The sequence below is a fragment of the Colletotrichum destructivum genome, chromosome 10 (assembly GCF_034447905.1).
Source record: "Colletotrichum destructivum chromosome 10, complete sequence".
Classification (NCBI taxonomy): Eukaryota; Fungi; Ascomycota; class Sordariomycetes; order Glomerellales; family Glomerellaceae; genus Colletotrichum; species Colletotrichum destructivum.
Window position 1 is genome coordinate 709,596 of NC_085905.1, and position 16,837 is coordinate 726,432.

Here is a 16,837-nt window from a genome sequence, read left to right on the forward strand (position 1 = left end):
ATCTACACAGACACAATTACGGATAACATACCGAGCACCTGGCTACAGTATCCTCATCCTAGAAGACGCTGATAGAAACGGTGCAGATGGTGCGCACCCTTGTGGCCCACCACTCGATATGACGCAAGACCGGGAATTTATGCCGCGTCCGTTTGGGCTCCGATCCCCGGCCTCCCCTCCCCCCGGTGGGGGCGATATGGCCCCCTCGGCCTTCCGAGCACTCAGGCTGTCGGCCATCACCCAACGTCCTTCGGAGATATTACTGTGCCAAGCGCCTGGATTAAGTAATTGGAAGGTTTGTCATCGTGGCGTGGTCCAGGTGGTCGAGATCCGCACAGCACCCCCTGATGCTGTCGGCTCGGTTGTGATGGTGTGCAAGAGATACAAGTTGTGAGAAAAAGAGTCTGCAGGAACTGTTGACACCACCGGCCGAGGCATCATGTTATCTATGCTGCAAGGCTCCGTCGTCTTGTACCTGCTTCACCGACCTTATTTTCGTTGTTGTACCCTTTTTTTTTTTCTCTAATTGCATGTGCTCTAACGCGACTCTCCGCGGTCGTCGCCCATCAAAGCCGTCTTCTCCGAGAATCCGCCGAGTGCATCATCAGCGCATGTATACTAAGCGCTTCCATCATTGGCGCTGAGCACATGGAAAAAACTAGGAAGTCTTAAGCTTACAGAAATAGAAATAAAAGAAGACAAAAGACCATGTACACGGTCTGACGGTACACGAAGCTGAAGCCGTCAAAACCCGCGGCGTTTGTCCTACAACTGCCAAACCCCGAACCCCGGGCCATGCGAGCCTGTTGATTGGCCGCGAAACCCCTCGCCTCCATTGTGATCCTGATCCATGTCGTCGATTTAAACCACATCTTCGCCATCGACTGCGAAGTTTGGTCCTTAGAGCGTGGTCTATTGAATACAAAATATACTGTCATCATGAGCAGCCAAGAAGAACCCAGGCCACCGTTCCCGCCCTTCACCGAAGCAACGGCGAAAGCCAAGGTGAAGGCGGCGCAAGATGCGTGGAACACCAAGCGGGTGCCCCCTCGTCGATGCGAAGCAGACGCTGACTGACATCGTCCCAGGAACCCCGCCAAGGTGAAGCTGGCGTACACTACCGATTCTATCTGGCGAAACAGGGACACATTCCTCAAAGGCCGAGATGATATCGAGCAGTGGCTGACCACGAAGTGGGAGAGGGAGAATGGTTACCGCCTCCGCAAGGAACTCTTCGCCTTCACTGACAACAAGGTGAGAATATGCTGTTTCTTGCCCAAACTATTGGCAATAGCTGCGCGCCTGGAAGCATGGCTGATCGTCGACCAGATTGCCGTCCAGTTCTGGTACGAGTGGCATGACGAGTCGGGGCAGTGGTGGCGGACTTATGGCCTCGAGGACTGGACTTTCGCCGAGAACGGCCTGATGGGCAAGAGGCAAATGAGCGGAAACGATGTCAAGATCGAAGAGACGCAGAGGTGGTTCCGCGACGGCGTGGACGTGAATGAGGTTGCCATCAGCGAGGAGCATTGGTAGCTGGGGTGGGCACGAATAATAGAGAACAGCATGAATTATCGTGGCCTTCGAGCCTAGACGAATACCAAGGACATTTCCAGATGACTAGCGCAATTTATCAGCATCGTGGGTTCGTATTTATGCCGTGCAAGAGACTATTGTCTCGGAACTATTTGTTCGGAGAACGATGGCTTGCCGTTGGCTTCCGAAAAAGGACATCGAAAGAAGTCCTTCGTGGTTTTCGAAGAAAAACACGAGGAATTCGTCGAGACGATGAACTGGTCTGATGGTGGAATGTTTTGGCATTAGTAGTCCGTATCAAAGTTGCTATTCGTTGTCCCAAGCGTCTCAGAGAAGGGGGAAATTCCGCCGCTCGGAAAACTGCAACGTGACTGACAATTCGACCAGTCCACGAGGGGCGACCCGGGCTTCCACGAGGCAAAAACGTGCAAGCGGGGTGACGATCCAACTTGCCTGAGTCAAAGTACGGCTTCGTTCCAAGACCCAGATGGTCGGCGATGGCACCTTGATAGGAATCAGGGTCGGTAATGAGGTCACGAGAATGAACGCTAGCCCAGGAGAATGTGTTCTGGGCGGAACACCCAAAGTGACGGCACATGGCCATATTTTCCAAGTTCGCGGAGATGAGTGACAGAAGCTTGACGCCACTGGGAAAACCCCATGGCGAAAAGTCAACATATTGGAATAGCGCTGGATTCTGGGTAGCTGAGACTAGCCCACCATGCTTTGGGGTCATTGTTCTTCCCATAGGATGTTCCTTTGTGCATCTTTTCATGGCACCCTGGTAAGAGTCAGTCAAGGTTCGCTCCGTCGATTTAGCCGTATCTGATTTGGTGGCCGTCATCGGCGATAATAGGCGAGCCAATGCAGGACGGGGTTGGAGCATGCTTGGGGAGATTCCTGAGTCCCGACGATCTTCCCTCTCTTAGACTGGGAACAACGTCTCAATCGGCAATGCGACTGGTGACTCGGCACAAGGATTTCGTTCAGAAGTCGGGTTCTCTTGTCCCGTTGGAGGGTCGCTTCGAGATGCAAGTACTGATTTGCACCAGGATATCTTTCAGCTCTTGAAAACTATGTTAAATACTCGGCATGCTGACCAAGCCCAAGACGCAATGGAGTCGGAGCAAGATGTGGTCTTTGCTGTTTCCCCAGACGGATAGCTAGTCCACCAATGTTGCACAGACAAGGCGCTGTCGATACTTGAGAGCAAGACGGCGTTGAGTTCTTGCATCCGCGAGACAAAGACTGACATCGAAGAGCACGGCCGGCGATGCTAGCAAGCCCAAGCCAAGTTCAAGCCCCTCACTGACTTAACGAGGGAGCCACTCGATCCGGTCCACTCTGTACGGATACTCAAGCTGGATCTAAGTGGGTAGACAGGCATGGCAAACAGAGGTGGTCGGCTTGATTGGCGGCCGTATCATGCAGGGGACAATGTATCGATTGGCGAGGCGACATGATCGAGGCGCAATCTTTGCAAGGATGGGCGGGAGTGGCTAGCGGTGCTGAGATTGCTCCTTCGCGGGCGAAAATAGTGAAGGTGACACACCATGTCGTATGTGTCTTGGGAGAGAGATGTTTTTGACGATGATTGGCATAAAGTCATTGCTTTATGTTTGAGGAAAAGAAAGTTCTTGCAGGGCAGGGGCAGGGCCAGGGCCCATTCTGGATGGAATCGAGAAAGCCGTGTGGCGTGTCTAGACTTGTTGAAATTGTGAAAGATTGATGGAAGAGATGTTGTCAACTGATTTGTATCGGTATACAGAGACAGAGTAAGATAGTATGCTGTACATGTGCATGCAAGTGGAGGCCAAGTTTCTAGCACCCTGAAAGATGATCGTTTGCTGAAACGAAACTGGTCCAAAGTCGCCTCGAAGATGTGGTGACTGATGAAGCGAGATGATTTGCCTGAGAATTCTTTCCAACGACGAGGAAAAGCGGCCACTTGTAAGTAAGGTGCTTTGAGATGCGAAATGATGCACCGCAGCAGCAGCAGAGCATGCATGTGGGAAAGGGGCGGGCAGGTGACAAAGTGTACAAGTGGGACCAGACCATCTCGGTTAGATAGGTACTTGGACATATTTGCATCGAGCACGGACCATACAGACAGGGCACTCAGCTTCTTCACGGGTGGCCCATGCGTCCCAATCCCTCCCTACCACCTACCTAAGGTAGGTAAGTACTCTGTTAGTGCCGAATCTCTTTACGTCCAAATTTCTCCCATCTCTCCCAGCCAGCGTGCCAACCAGCCGGGACCGCCATCTTGCACTTACTCTTGATAGGAAACCCCTGCTCTGCGCTCTCTTCTCTTTCTTTACGAGTTCTTTGGCTAGGTCCAACCTGGTCTTCCAACTACAATTGCTGACCCACTTGCCTGTTCACAGCTTGGTCTCACCTGCGCTAGCTGCGAGCGGCCCTTCCGGGCCAGCCTAGATTGAGTGGCCGAGCAGGAGACGACACAATTCTCAACTCCAGTTTCCTTTCTTTTTGACTGTCCAAGTTGGCGCGGGCCGAGCGACCACCCACCCGCCGTACCTGTGTTCAAGCCGAGTCGACAAGGCCGCCGTCAGCCTCCACCCGGCCTGTCAATGGATTCAGGATGAGGCGCAACAAAGGGAGACCAGCCATTGCCCATCGGACCCGATCTTCACCCTCGTCTGTCCTCGCAGGCGCTACGAGGTGGCGCTCCCCTTCGTCATGGTGCAGCTACCCAGCACCCTGGGCCACGCCTCCGTCGTTCGGTCCCAGTGCTTTGGAGAAAAGACAGAAACGGACTGCAACCCGTGCTTGCCGGGCTGCTCGACCCAACAGCTTGGGTTGCAGCAGCCAAGGTGTTGCCTCGACGACGTCTATCCTGTTTTTCCCTTCGACATTGCGTTGAAATTCATGGTGCAATGAGCTGCTCCAAGATGCCAACCTATCGCTCTTCCAAGCCACTCTCGCCCATCTTTTGCATTGTCGAACGGGATGCTCGTCGCAGGACTTTCCCCTCCCCCGTGCCGAGTCTGTCTTTTACAGGGAAGACTCAGGTCGATGTCAAAGTCTGCAGGAAAAACAAGCCCTAGCTGCGAAATGTCTCAGCCAGAGAGACGTCCCTTACTTGTTCAGGAAAGCTCGTGACGCTAGTGCCGGGCCATCCTCACCAATCACCACGATCTCTTGGGTGTGATCGACTGGCATTCTGCCGCTTTGGGCTGTGAAGTCCTCTTTCTCTCGAGACTGTCGAAGTAGGGGGGTAGGGGAACGAAGGTGAGGTGCAGTTGGAACGGCCACTTTTCGCCGTTGTTGCTGCCTCTCAACAACTCCTTCGCTGACAACCACAGCCCGACTGTCAGGCGCAGTTTGATTTCTCTTGACAAAATTCATCGTACCAGATCATCCAGAGAAGCAATAGCAGGCAAGGAGTCTTGCCTTGCAACTCCCCAACATTGACGATGCAAGAGGTTAGCGTTTTTTCTTGCCTTGTCCCCTCGACGCTCCAGCTCAGGATTGTTCCTCAAAGCATCCATAACCTTTTGTGTCTCTTGCTCTGATACATGTCCACTCTTCCACGTCGACGCTAGTACTCCTCCGTCGTTTCCCATGCCTGCCAAGCACTACTCTAGATCAGCATCACAGCCCACAGGGTTGAGAAGAAAGCACATCCCTACCCTCCATGTTCTTCCCGCGCGTCCATACGCATTCCGCAAGAGTCTACCTAGGTACGGATACTGCATCTGTAAGTAGGCAGAGAACAACAAACGTTTGGACGCCTCGACCATCCTAGGTTCCACCAGCGCAGCCCGCGAGGGGTCCAGCTCAGTGTTCTCGTTTCCTGGATTGGACCAGCTTCAGCCTTCTCCGTCAATAGAAGCCGGTCAAACCCTGACAAAGTAGTCTTGTCGTCGAGATGTGTGTGGGGTCTCGTCGTTATAGCCATCAGCTCTTGACACCAAGTCAGGTACCAAGGTGGGTTGACAGGCTTGACTACACCTCACCTGGCTGGTATATCAGCCCCTCGCCCCCCTCCTTGTGTCTCTCGCCTCTGTGCTCTTACCCCTCAAGCCTGGTTGTCCTTCGCTACTCTCGGTTCTTCTGCCCATCCTCTTACAGGGGGAGCGCCAGTCTGACCGTGCACTGCATTCCAACTCTACTTTCAAGTCCGATACCTCAATCCTTCGCTCCAGTCTGGCCATTATCGCCAAACGTCATCGTCCAGCCTTGACACTACAACCCGACGACGCTTGCGTCCATCCGTTCATATCCTCCATCAAACCACCCCTAGAACCTAGGATTACTACGTCGACCTTTTTACTTTCTTCCATTCCTTATTGAGACTACACATCTCTTCCAACAACCCTCGCTCGACGAATCATCATGGGTCTCCTGCCACTCACCTACCGCCGCCCGGTGTACGTTAACAACTCGGCAGGCGAAAGCTCCTCCGACGTTTCCGACAGCGGCGATGAGAAGCAGAGCACTACCGCCTCGTCTTTGCGCTCCGGCCAGTCCGGCACGCCCCAGGGTATTCCTGAGTCTTTGACATTCGACAAGATCATCGACGGCGGCACTTGTCCTGTGAGTAATGCATTGTAGTTGCTATCAGGCCTCATGGCTAACCTGTCAGCCATGCACTGTTCGTGACTTCATGAACTACCTAATCTACATTGAGCATGCTGCGGAAAATTTGCAATTTTTCCTCTGGCACCGTGACTATGAGAAGCGTTTTGGCGAGACCAAAACTTCAGACATTTCACTCGCTCAAGAATGGACCCAGAACATGGAAAACGATGTTCTGCAACGCATGTTCAAGGAGAAGTCGCAGGGAATGCGCAAGAAGCCTGGGCAGGAGATCTTTAAAGGAACGGATTTTGAGAAGAAGGGCCCTGTGGCGGCCATCATCGAGGAATCCAACCCCTTTTCGACCCCGCCCCGAACACCCCACGACCAGGAGTCCGTCTACACCGGGTCCAACGGGGTTTCGAACGCCGACTCGTACCGCTCTCAGGCCAGCGAGGCCTTTGCTTCCGCCGGCGCCAAACAGCCTTGTAAGCCTTCCGCGTGTCCCTTTTGACGTTTCCACATTGTGCTAACCACATCTAGTTACGATTCAACCGTTTCGCGAGGAGTTAGATCGTGTTATCGCCACGTACATCATGGAGGGAGCGCCGCGACAGCTTAACCTTTCTGCCAAGGAGCGCGATGCCACTCTCCACGCTCTCGCCTACACCACCCACCCTAGTGCTTGCCGTCTGGCAATCAAGGTCATTGAGAACTCGCTCCGTCAGCAAGCACACCCCAACTTCATCCGATGGTCGATTTGCAACGGCAATCCCGCTCGCGTTTTCTTCGCTCGCGCTCTCGGCGTTGGCCTCATTGTCATTGCTTTCGTTGCCGCTATTCTCATCACTCTCAGCCACGCAGGCCGCGGCTGGCGAGCACTAGCCGCCATTGGTTGGGTTTTGGGCATATCGACATTGGTCGCAGCCTACAAGGGCATGTGTGTCGTTCTTCACGGTATGCACCATCGCCACGTCCGCCCTTGGGAGCTGTTCGTCGACGAGGAGAGCGACGATGAACAGGGCAAAACTTCGTTCGAGTCTTTCGGAACGACCAACAGCTTCGAGTCGGAGCCCTGGGTTATTAAGTACGAAAAGCGGAACATTGTTCGCAAGGTCTTTGACCGCGAAGTGTGGATCGAGGAGCCTGCTCTGCGCACCATTCAGGACACCATCTTCTTGCAGGCCATGCTGTGCGCCGTTCTTCTTGCAGGTGTCTTTACGGCCATCTTTGTAGCGATTCCCAAGCACGGCTACTTCTGAGGACTCTGTATCCCAAAGCACAAAGGCCGCCGTGGCCAAGGGAACAATTGAAGTTGCTTCGGATGGAGAGCCGATACCAAAGATACCTGTTTGCTCGGCAAGCAGTTTTGGGAGGGACCATGGTTAACATGGTGTTTCGTCCGTGTACGATTTAGTCAGGTCTTGAGAACATTTTCTTTTGTCCCAAGAATTGTTTATCTGCTTCGTAACTTTTATCAACATTTCCCCTTATTTCACCTGCCTCTTCGTAATAGATATCTGGTCTACTTAGTTCATGATTGAGAAGCCGACACCAGTCGCCCACCGCAGCTGGCGACGGCGGAAGTGTACAGAGGTGACCCTTTGCACAGTTGGCCACACGAATGGGAGTAGTCTCGAGGTTGACCGCCTGGTGTGTGATGTGTTGTGTTATGTTGTGTTATGTTGTGTTGTGTGTGTGTGTGTGTGTGTGTGTGTGTGTTTGAGTGGGTGTGTGCGGGAGAACTGGGGTGGAGATGCCGGATGTCACTGCCATTCTTCGGTTGTTCCCCCGAAGCGACGGGCCGATTTTCTCGGCAGGTGGAGCACATCTCGGGCGTCGCAGTACCCAAAAATAATGCGGACCAACCGACTGGGGGGGGAGGATGCAGGAATCATTGCACTTCTTTTTTCTCTTTTATCTTTTCTTTTTTAGACTTCACACGGTCCTGGCTGTATGCATGGAATGGTAGGGGGGGGGGTTCCGACGGGCTTAGCGTGAAGTTACGCGGGAGGTTTAACGTTGTTCTGGAATGAGACGGTTTCTGGATGAACTCTATTGTATCGGGGTCGCTGATGATAACATATAAATAAGCAAACTCTTCCTCCCGCTTGCTGAATGAAAAACGCTAGTCTTTCGCTATGACTGAATTCAAGAAACAAGAGACGAGGCTTCCCCCTGTGCGTCGACACCGAGAAGCGCCGCGTCTCAAGATACCTGAAGAGGGAGAGAACCGCGAAGGGACTCTTTTAGTTGCAGCAGCAGACCTAAAACGAAGGAGAGATTCGTTAGCTGGCGCTCGCACTTTTGTGATGCGTGTGAAGAAAATAACTTACAGCGCCGCCGCGGCCGGACTTGGAGTCGCTGCAGCATTTGAGGTTGGAGCAAAAGGTGCCGTCGTCGCCGCCTTGGGAGCAGACGCCCGCCGCCTCGCACCGTTTTTGGAGGATGGGGCTGACGTCGGCGGTGGCCTGCTGGCCTGGGGCCGCGGCGGCGAGGGTGGCGAGGAGGGTGAAGAGGATGGTGGAGGCGCGCATTTTTGTTTTTGGAGGTTTCGTCGTACGTGTGGTAAGAACTGGGATCAAGGAGGGTGTTGAGAGGACGATGTTTGCTGGTGCTTGTGATTGGAGGAGTCTTTCTTTCTTTCTCGTTGTTGTCGTTCTTCTTGCTGCCGCTGATGAGAGTGAGGACATGGGGAGAATGTGGAGGATCGACGCGGGCTATATAGAATTCGAAAGACTGGGGCTGCAAGCGACGGCGACCGATTCGTGCCGTCGCCTCGAAGGGTGCGGATTGCCCACAGGAGGGGAAAGAAACCGTTTGGCCTTCAGATGGCAAAGACAGACCCAAGCCTCTGGGTTCCCAAGCCTCGTCTGGAGGTGCGGGTTGATGCAGCACAGTCTCAGCCTTGTCCATCACTTCAATGCCCCCCTTACCCCGGGCTAGACGAACTGCATGACCGGTTGGACTTGGTGTGCTGCTCCCGCGCTGTCGGAGAAACCACGAGTCAAGCCGCCTCTCCACAAAGGAACCGGTTCAGCAAAGACCTTGCTTGTACTGACGGTGGGCAGCGTGGTCTGGTGTCGACAGGCCCCTACCCGTTTCAAGACGTGCCACAAGACGAGTCAATATGGTTATGTGGTGGGCCTGGTCCATGACACGATGCCACGGACATCATCCAGGGACCAAAGGGCAGGCCATTTTCCAGATCGCCTTCGATGATCGACTCGTCCGAATTGGGACCATCGGATGGAGGCAAAGACCGGGCGGTGGTCCGGTACCATGCATGTGGCCTTCTTCCCTTTGAGGCTTCTAAAGACTTTAGACTTTCAGAGTTAAACCCTGGTCAACGTCACACGCTCCCATCCCGGACCTTCTTTTCTTCTTATTCTTAATCTGGTTTCTTTCGCAGGGCGCCCGTGGCCCGCGGAACACGCGCCACTGTCGGCTTCTTGACGTTTCACGCCGCAAGCTGATACCACGGGCGCGCGCGCACCCCGTTGTTGTTCGACGTCTGTTGGGCGGACGGACCCTGTGGGCAGCAGCAATGAATGTTTTTTTTCGGGGGGTGGCGTGGGGGGGCCTCACCACCGTTCAGGCGCAAGAGATGGCCAGGACCCATCGACCAGGAAGGCGCCGACCGGTCCAAGGACGTTCTATGCGTTTCTCCCACCTTACCACCTAGTCAAAGTCCGATCTGTCACAGGCGGGATGGGATGCGCGAGCGATCTTGGTCTTGGCCTAATTTACCACAAACCTCATAACCAACAACGGGGCAGACAGACCCAAGCGTGGCTGGCTTTGCTCTTGCACTCAGTCCACCGTCAATGGTTGGAATTGGGCGCCCGCCATATTAGACATTGCCGTATCCGGCAGGCGCTTCGCATCATTGGCGCGTATTACTGGTCGATGTCCTCCGTCAGCCGACAGGGGAGCGGGGTGGAAGGGATAATCCCAAAGGCGGAACTGTGCCCCGTAAGGAAAACAAGTCGTAGAGATCTAGAAGACTCCAAGGTCATCGCTGTATCGCTATATCTTTGTGTGACCATTTCCTGCGGGCGCTAGCAACTCAACGGCTATAAAACAGGCCGGCGGGGTGCTCGCATACCTTTAGAAAATCGCGACTCGCAGGATCCGGTTGTCTCCACCGCACAGAGCGGGTGCCGTCTCGTGTCGGCTGTGCCGATCGGGGGAGTTGGTTTGATGTTGCGACCGGGCTTTGCACTCGAATTTTGGGTTCGGTTAGAATCCGTCCTTGTTCACAGGGGGGGGGGACAAAAGAGTAAAGAATAAAAATGAATGAAACCGAAAAAAAAAGGGTTGCCTAGTGGCTTTCTTCGTCTGTTGTCGAGTCCGGGCGGGGATAGAGTGCAACGTGATGTATCTCCGAGGTTTGCTGATGACGGCGAAACACTATTTCACCAGCTTCAACTCGGCCTTTCTGAGTTGAGTCAAACTTAGTGCGACCACAGTGGTTTTACGTCCACCTGCTGAGTACGTGGATGAACGAAACCTCCAGCTGTTTAGACGGATGTCAGCCTAAAGGGATCACGGACGCACAGTGGTTGCGAGCAGATGGCGAGTAGTGATTGACAGGTCTACGTCCTGTTGTGACAGAATCACGAATGACTCGAACCGAGGGCACGGTACCGATTCATCAATTCTTATTGCCAGCTGCGACGTGAAGTACAGCACGGGCTGCTATTTGATGTGAGTATAGGCATGACTAGTGTTGCTCAAACATCGAAGCCATAACCGTAATGCAGAAACGTGTGAAACGGGCTTCTATCGCGGGCTGTCCCCTTTTACTGGAAAAGACCCAAACAAGTCTGTAACGGCTGTTAAAGTCGCCCGCGACCTATTCTGAGAGGAGAGCGGGCGATAAATTTGGCGTCTCTACGCGACATTTGCTCGTGGTGGATCCATTTAATACGAGGTTCCCCGGACAGAATGATCTCCTTGGGGCATTCGCGACCAGCTCGGATGCGGCCATATGGGTGGTGACAAAGAAGACGCATGAAGAGCTACTCACAAACCTGACGTCATGTCATTAGGAAACGAACAATAATCAAAAAAGGAGAAAAAAAAACCCGATACGAACAACCCTGTCTTCTTGGAGACGTGCGCAGTCAACGGGCAGGAACTTTACGCCGCGCGGGATGGCGGAGTTCCGCTCTGCTGTCGACCGGACCAAGCTATATCGAGGATGCTGACGACAGAATTGGGCCTGGGATGATTAACACCTGCAGTCTTCGTTCCTTATCCTGCGCGCCAGCTCCCGGTGTGACTCAGTTCCAACGCGGCTGTGCCACCTGCGAGACATGACTTCAGTTACTTGTATCAGCCAAACGTTTCTGAGCTGGCATCGGGGACCACGATCAATCGTTGTATTGCTGTCCGAACACAACACTCAATCAGTCGGTCAAAAAAGCAGTCGCACGGACCATGCCACGCAAGCCACGCCTCCTCAGCGAGACTGAACTCCGGCGCTTCGAGGACCGCGCCGACGAGAACGCCAAGCTCGCGGATTGCTGGGCCAGTGACCAGGTCGTCATCATCGCGTGCGAGCCCACGAGCGCCTACAAGACGGCACGTGTCTCCGTCCTGCCGGCCCTCCAGCTCGACATTCTGTCCCCGGCCGCGAATCCGGTGCTGCCCTCCCTCACCAGTGCGGCGCGTCCCTCGCGGCACTTCTGCCGACGGACGATTCGGCTGCTGGAGCGGCCTAACGGTAAGAGGGACGATGTCTACCGGCCGCAGCCGTTTGTATCGGACACAGGCGTGTACCACAGGTACGAGATGTACATCGAGGACGCCAGGGCGAAGGCGCAGGCGGTTTTCGACGAGCTGCGCGCGGGGTACGCCTCTGTCTGCGTTGCGAGCTGTTACATCGACAAGACGGCGGCCGGGTTCGAGACCTTTGGCGTCAGGGTCCCACCGACGACGGTGTTTGTCGATTTGATCAAGGTGTTGGAACATCAGACGAAGGGGAGCGGGATCCCGGAGGAGTTGAGGTCGGACGAGGCCGAGAACGTGACGGAGCGGAGGGGAAGATACGGCGGGCACCCCAGCGGTTTTGTGGATCGTTATGGCATGTATACTGTTCGGCTGCTGGAGCTGCTTGGCCCCGCGGCCGAGGACCACCGGCTGGATTTCAGAAGGGTTGAGAGGGAAGACACGGCGTTGAAGAGGATTGCGGCTAGGTTTCGGAACGGATAGGCGGAAGGTGGGCGGGGGGCGGTGGTTTAAAGGGTTCGGTGAGCGACACTCAACGAAGACCAGAGATAATTCCCACCGTGGCCGGCTCATCATTCCATTGCCATGGCAGTTTGTTGTCGGCGAGGCAGCTGCTCATCCCTGCGCCGGGCCGTACCTGTAGCATATCTTCGTTCACATCAAACCGTGTTCAAACAGACCTTGGCTCGTTACCGGGACCGATTGGTCGATTCGTTGTGCGGGTAATACCTTGCCGCCCCATCTCCCCGGCGCTTGTATAGGCTGCCGATTCTCCCATCCGACCAGCAATCTACATCGCGCCCATTGTCCTCGCGTACCCTCATGTCTTCCATTGGGCTCGATAGTCGAGTGGCGCACGACGTTGCCGTAGCCGTCAGCTGGTGTTCCGCATCTTTTGGCCACGTTCCCAAAGACTTACGATGAGGAATTGCTCCGCGGGGAGCCATCTCCAAGGGGGGGGGGGGGGGGGGGGGGGGGGGGGGGAATAAGCAATCTTCTCAGCTTGAGTGCTCCGCCGTGACGATAGACGATGGAGTTGTCGGTCAGACAGAAATGTGAGGAAGACAGGAATATTCGATTCACCTTGGCAATGCCGACCCCGCTTTCCACGATGCATGTCATTGTGGCACTGTGCGCGAAGAAGGTTGCCTCTGAGAAGGCTGTCTGAGTATGCCAAGACCCAAATATCCAAGTGCATGATTTTGCCATACTTTGCTCTCATGATGGTCGCTTCTGATGCATCCATCTCAAGTCGGTCGGCTAGCTGGGTTAGCAAGGCCCCACATTTTGGTCGGCACCGGACGAGCACCGGAACGTCGGCCCCACCCAACGCCGATACATATAACTTTCGTTCGGTCGTAGCAATGCAATCAACCTGTACTGCAAGTTTATCAATGCCACTGACAGACTGCCTTCTTGTTCATTCTGCACATTCAAGGAACTCCCTATTACAGTGCAGCTAGCTATGTGGTTGCGCTAGGACACAGCCCTCTGCCAGAGGGCAGTGGTAACTCAAACCACCACACTCACTCACTCTGAGGATTCACGTCGCAGCCAGGCAGAACTTGCGTCCTTGACCCCTGTCGGGGCGTCCATCCAGGATGATCTAGAACGGGTCCCGACGGAGTGTTTAGCTTCTCCCCGCAAATGTCAGCCATGTGCATGCCCCGCTTTTAAGGTCAGCCAAAGACATAATAAGAGACGATCCTACATGCAGTCCTCGGAGGCGTAATCTTATCTTTCAATAGCATCGCCGAATCGCCTTTTCAATGACACAATGGCTGCATACAGTCTAGGAGACGCCATGGGGGACGACGCAATCGACAATCCCCCGCTCATCAGTATAGGCCAAATGCCCCACGTTGCCTACGTTCGTCGCGGGCGAGAGGACTGGGCCGGCATCACTGATCGCAAGGAACGAAAGAGATTGCAAAACCGGTTGAACCAGAGGGCGCGTAAGTGCGATACCATTTTAGTATCAAGTACATACTAAGTTTGGTCCAAGGACGGCAGAGGAAGTCAAACGTCACTGCGGGAGATGGGCACCACGAGATTCGAGGAAGCTCCTCCTCTGAGGAAGAGTTCCGCACCATGGATGAAGACATCACGGAACACAATATTCAGCAGAGGCGCTACTATTTGGATAAGTTTGCTCAGAGAGCATTGCAGAGCTATCTGATGAGTCAACCGAGTCCAGACCACCTACTGAAGGTTATTCAGCTTAACACCATCAATGCTTTCACAAGGAACGCAACGGCTCTCGGTCTACAGACTGACTGGCTGATATGCCACGCCGTCTCTCCATTTGGCCAAGAGGAAGGAATTACAAAGGAAATGCTACTAGTGGCGACTCCTCAGTGTCCCACCAGCTTAGTGCCAACAACGCTTCAGAGGAGCGTTGAGCACCATCCTTGGGTCGACCTCTTTCCATCTCCCAAGATGCGTGACAACTTCCTTGCGGCCATGGTCGGAAACTGGGATGATGAGAAAGAAGACCAGCTATGGTTCGATCTAATTGAAACAGGTGGAGACGTCGGGGGCACCGGCTTGATCGTCTGGGGCGAACCGTGGGATGCCCGAAGTTGGGAGGCCACAGTGCCGTTTTTGAGGAAATGGGGATGGATTGTGCAAGGGTGCAACGAACTCCTCGACGCAACAAATTACTGGCGACGTAAACGAGGCGAAAGACCTCTGAATTTCGGCTTGCCAGGTCTGTAAATAGCATCGTCGGAGGCTATCGCGGCATGTGTCATTCAGGTTGAGCCTGTAGGTCTGGCTGATTTTGGGATCCGAGATGAGAGATCTTTCTGTGTTGTACCCTGCGTATGACTCGTGATGTCAGCCAAATTCTTTCTTGGGATGGTAAAATCAGCTACTTATGGTATTCTCAGACGGGAAAACGGGTCTCCATCGTTAGGATGACTGAACTGGAAGCTTCCGGGTGTCAGCCAAGTGCATACTTCCAAGAACCATTTTCATTGGCCATTGACGTGATGGGGACGAGGTAAACGGACTCGCTATGAAGCACATCCTCGTGGTTTCTAAATATCATCTTGCACTAAGCGTGCCATTGAACAAATCTATATAAGCGGAGCTGTCATTCACATTATAACCAGATCAACTACTTTGAGCATTCAGTCTTCTTTCTTGCAGACGATTCCAATATTGCTTCCCATGATCACTCACTCTCCCCGAATCACAACAGATCAAAATGACCAAGGTTCTCCTTACAGGTATGCTCTCCCCGGAACCTCGACCGATAATCTCCCGAAGTTTGCAGCTAATACTTCTGTTTCAATTATAGGCGGCAGTGGCTTCATCGCCTGTGAGTTATTCTAATCAAAATACGGAGACTTCTTGAGGCAATGAAAAACGATAGCTGATATGAGTGCAACACAGCTCACATTCTCAAAGCCCTGCTCCTCCGCGGATACGACGTCGTCACCACTGTCCGCAACGAGGAAAAAGCGAACAAGCTGCGCGTCGCCAAGGGGGACGTTGGGCCCGACCGTCTTCGGGTTGAACTGATCCCCGATATCGCCGCGCCCGGAGCTTTTGACGAAGTCCTGCAAATCCCCGGCATCGAGGCTGTCATCCATGCGGCATCACCGTTCCACTTCAACTTCAGTAAGTTACACACCAAGAGTCCATGTGCCTCCAATTCGGAAGTTCTGCGGCAGCTAACAGGATATAAGATGATGCCCAGAAGGAGGTTATTGAGCCTGCTCTGGGAGGAACGCTCTCGCTCCTCGAAGCTGCCAAGAAGTACGGAAAGGACGTCAAGCGTGTTGTCATCACTTCATCATTCGCCGCCATCCTGGACAACGCCCGCATGGATGACCCGAACACGATCTACACCGAAGAGAGCTGGAATCCGGCGACGATTGACCACATCACTCGCTCCAAAGACATCGCCTACCGCGTCAGCAAGAAGCTTGCCGAGAAGGCTGCCTGGGACTTCGTTGCGTCCGAGAAGCCCCACTACACCCTCAGCACTATTGACCCGCCGCTTGTGTTCGGCCCGCTCGCCCACTCCCTTGGGTCTCTGGGCGAGATCAACACGTCCAACTCTGCTGTCGCGGACCTTCTCTCCGGCAAATGGCGTGAGGCCATCCCGGACTCGCTCGTATTCGTTTGGGCAGACGTTCGTGACGTTGCTCTCGCGCACGTTACAGCCGTGGAGAAGGAAGAGGCAGCCAGCCAACGGTTCCTGACAATTGGCGGTTGGTTCTGCAACCGCGACATCGTCGACATTGTTCGGAGGAACTTCCCTGAGTACGCGGATAGACTCCCGGGCCCTGACGTCAAGGGAGGCGTGCTTCCCAGCAAGGATGAGGTACACGGTTACGACAATAACAAGACCACTCGTATATTGGGTATAGAGTGGAGGTCGCTTGAGACGAGCATTGTTGACTTGGTGAAGTCCCTGGCCCAGTATGACATTAAGGCAATCTCTTGAAGAAAAGGAGGGGGGAGGAAAGGAATTGCAGCGTGGTTCATTTCCACCCAACTTGAACTACATAGACCAACCTTTTCAGATATCTAACTGCTCAAGGTATGTATGTCGCACGTTCAAGACATTCAAGCTGTAATTTGAATCAATTTTTTGTCAGTAACGTTGCATTATCTACCCAGTGCAGCAAGAAATTTGCAGGGAGTATCTTCAACCACACCAACCTCAGTCGTGATATACATAAGAACCCCAACTGCAAGCCTAATGCAGTTACCCATCCGTAGCAAACAGCTGCAAGTTAAGGAGATCTTCTATCATCACATATAACAAACCAGATCACTACTAATGTAGCATTTCTAGGTTTGCGTCTTTTGGAAGCCATTGTGCTTATAGCAACACAAGCAGTGTCTTTATGTGTTGTTGTCACGTATATCATGTTTGTATCTAGAACATACCCCTTTTGACTCTCACTTCCCTGTGGCTGCCTGACATCTCACGTCGGCTCAATGAGACTTCACCCTTGACGTAGTTGTTGAAGGACTGAAGGCAGCCTGAGTTCTTTCTGGCGCC

General features: G+C 53.7%; 7 protein-coding genes across 7 annotated transcripts; 6 read left to right on the forward strand and 1 right to left on the reverse strand.

Annotated features, from left to right (window-relative positions):
- Positions 1-706: 706 nt before the first annotated feature.
- Positions 707-1,603, forward strand: CDEST_14504 (Putative NTF2-like domain superfamily protein). The gene is made up of 3 exons (XM_062930660.1): positions 707-1,037; positions 1,089-1,254; positions 1,330-1,603. The coding sequence occupies exons 1-3, from the start codon at positions 940-942 to the stop codon at positions 1,534-1,536; spliced, it is 471 nt and encodes a 156-aa protein (XP_062786711.1). The 5' UTR covers positions 707-939; the 3' UTR covers positions 1,537-1,603.
- A 2,633-nt stretch (positions 1,604-4,236) lies between these two features.
- On the forward strand, positions 4,237-4,437 carry CDEST_14505 (uncharacterized protein; the record flags this gene model as incomplete). The annotated part of the gene is made up of 1 exon (XM_062930661.1): positions 4,237-4,437. The coding sequence occupies one exon, from the start codon at positions 4,237-4,239 to the stop codon at positions 4,435-4,437; it is 201 nt and encodes a 66-aa protein (XP_062786712.1).
- Positions 4,438-5,456: 1,019 nt separating this feature from the next.
- On the forward strand, positions 5,457-7,768 carry CDEST_14506 (Putative RGS domain superfamily, RGS, subdomain 2 protein). Its single transcript, XM_062930662.1, has 3 exons — positions 5,457-6,096; positions 6,146-6,566; positions 6,622-7,768. Exons 1-3 carry the CDS (start codon positions 5,896-5,898, stop codon positions 7,338-7,340), a joined length of 1,341 nt encoding a protein of 446 aa, XP_062786713.1. The 5' UTR covers positions 5,457-5,895; the 3' UTR covers positions 7,341-7,768.
- Positions 7,769-8,121: 353 nt separating this feature from the next.
- CDEST_14507 (uncharacterized protein) lies at positions 8,122-8,747 on the reverse strand. The gene is made up of 2 exons (XM_062930663.1): positions 8,415-8,747; positions 8,122-8,345 (listed from the first exon to the last, which is right to left on the reverse strand). Exons 1-2 carry the CDS (start codon positions 8,613-8,615, stop codon positions 8,328-8,330), a joined length of 219 nt encoding a protein of 72 aa, XP_062786714.1. The 5' UTR covers positions 8,616-8,747; the 3' UTR covers positions 8,122-8,327.
- Positions 8,748-11,369: 2,622 nt separating this feature from the next.
- Positions 11,370-12,471, forward strand: CDEST_14508 (uncharacterized protein). Its single transcript, XM_062930664.1, has one exon. It carries the CDS (start codon positions 11,524-11,526, stop codon positions 12,295-12,297), a length of 774 nt encoding a protein of 257 aa, XP_062786715.1. The 5' UTR covers positions 11,370-11,523; the 3' UTR covers positions 12,298-12,471.
- A 1,120-nt stretch (positions 12,472-13,591) lies between these two features.
- CDEST_14509 (uncharacterized protein) lies at positions 13,592-14,681 on the forward strand (the record flags this gene model as incomplete). The annotated part of the gene is made up of 2 exons (XM_062930665.1): positions 13,592-13,769; positions 13,820-14,681. 2 exons carry the CDS (start codon positions 13,592-13,594, stop codon positions 14,530-14,532), a joined length of 891 nt encoding a protein of 296 aa, XP_062786716.1. The 3' UTR covers positions 14,533-14,681.
- Positions 14,682-15,025: 344 nt separating this feature from the next.
- On the forward strand, positions 15,026-16,273 carry CDEST_14510 (Putative NAD-dependent epimerase/dehydratase, NAD(P)-binding domain superfamily; the record flags this gene model as incomplete). Its single annotated transcript, XM_062930666.1, has 4 exons — positions 15,026-15,047; positions 15,119-15,139; positions 15,214-15,441; positions 15,510-16,273. The coding sequence occupies 4 exons, from the start codon at positions 15,026-15,028 to the stop codon at positions 16,271-16,273; spliced, it is 1,035 nt and encodes a 344-aa protein (XP_062786717.1).
- Positions 16,274-16,837: the final 564 nt, after the last annotated feature.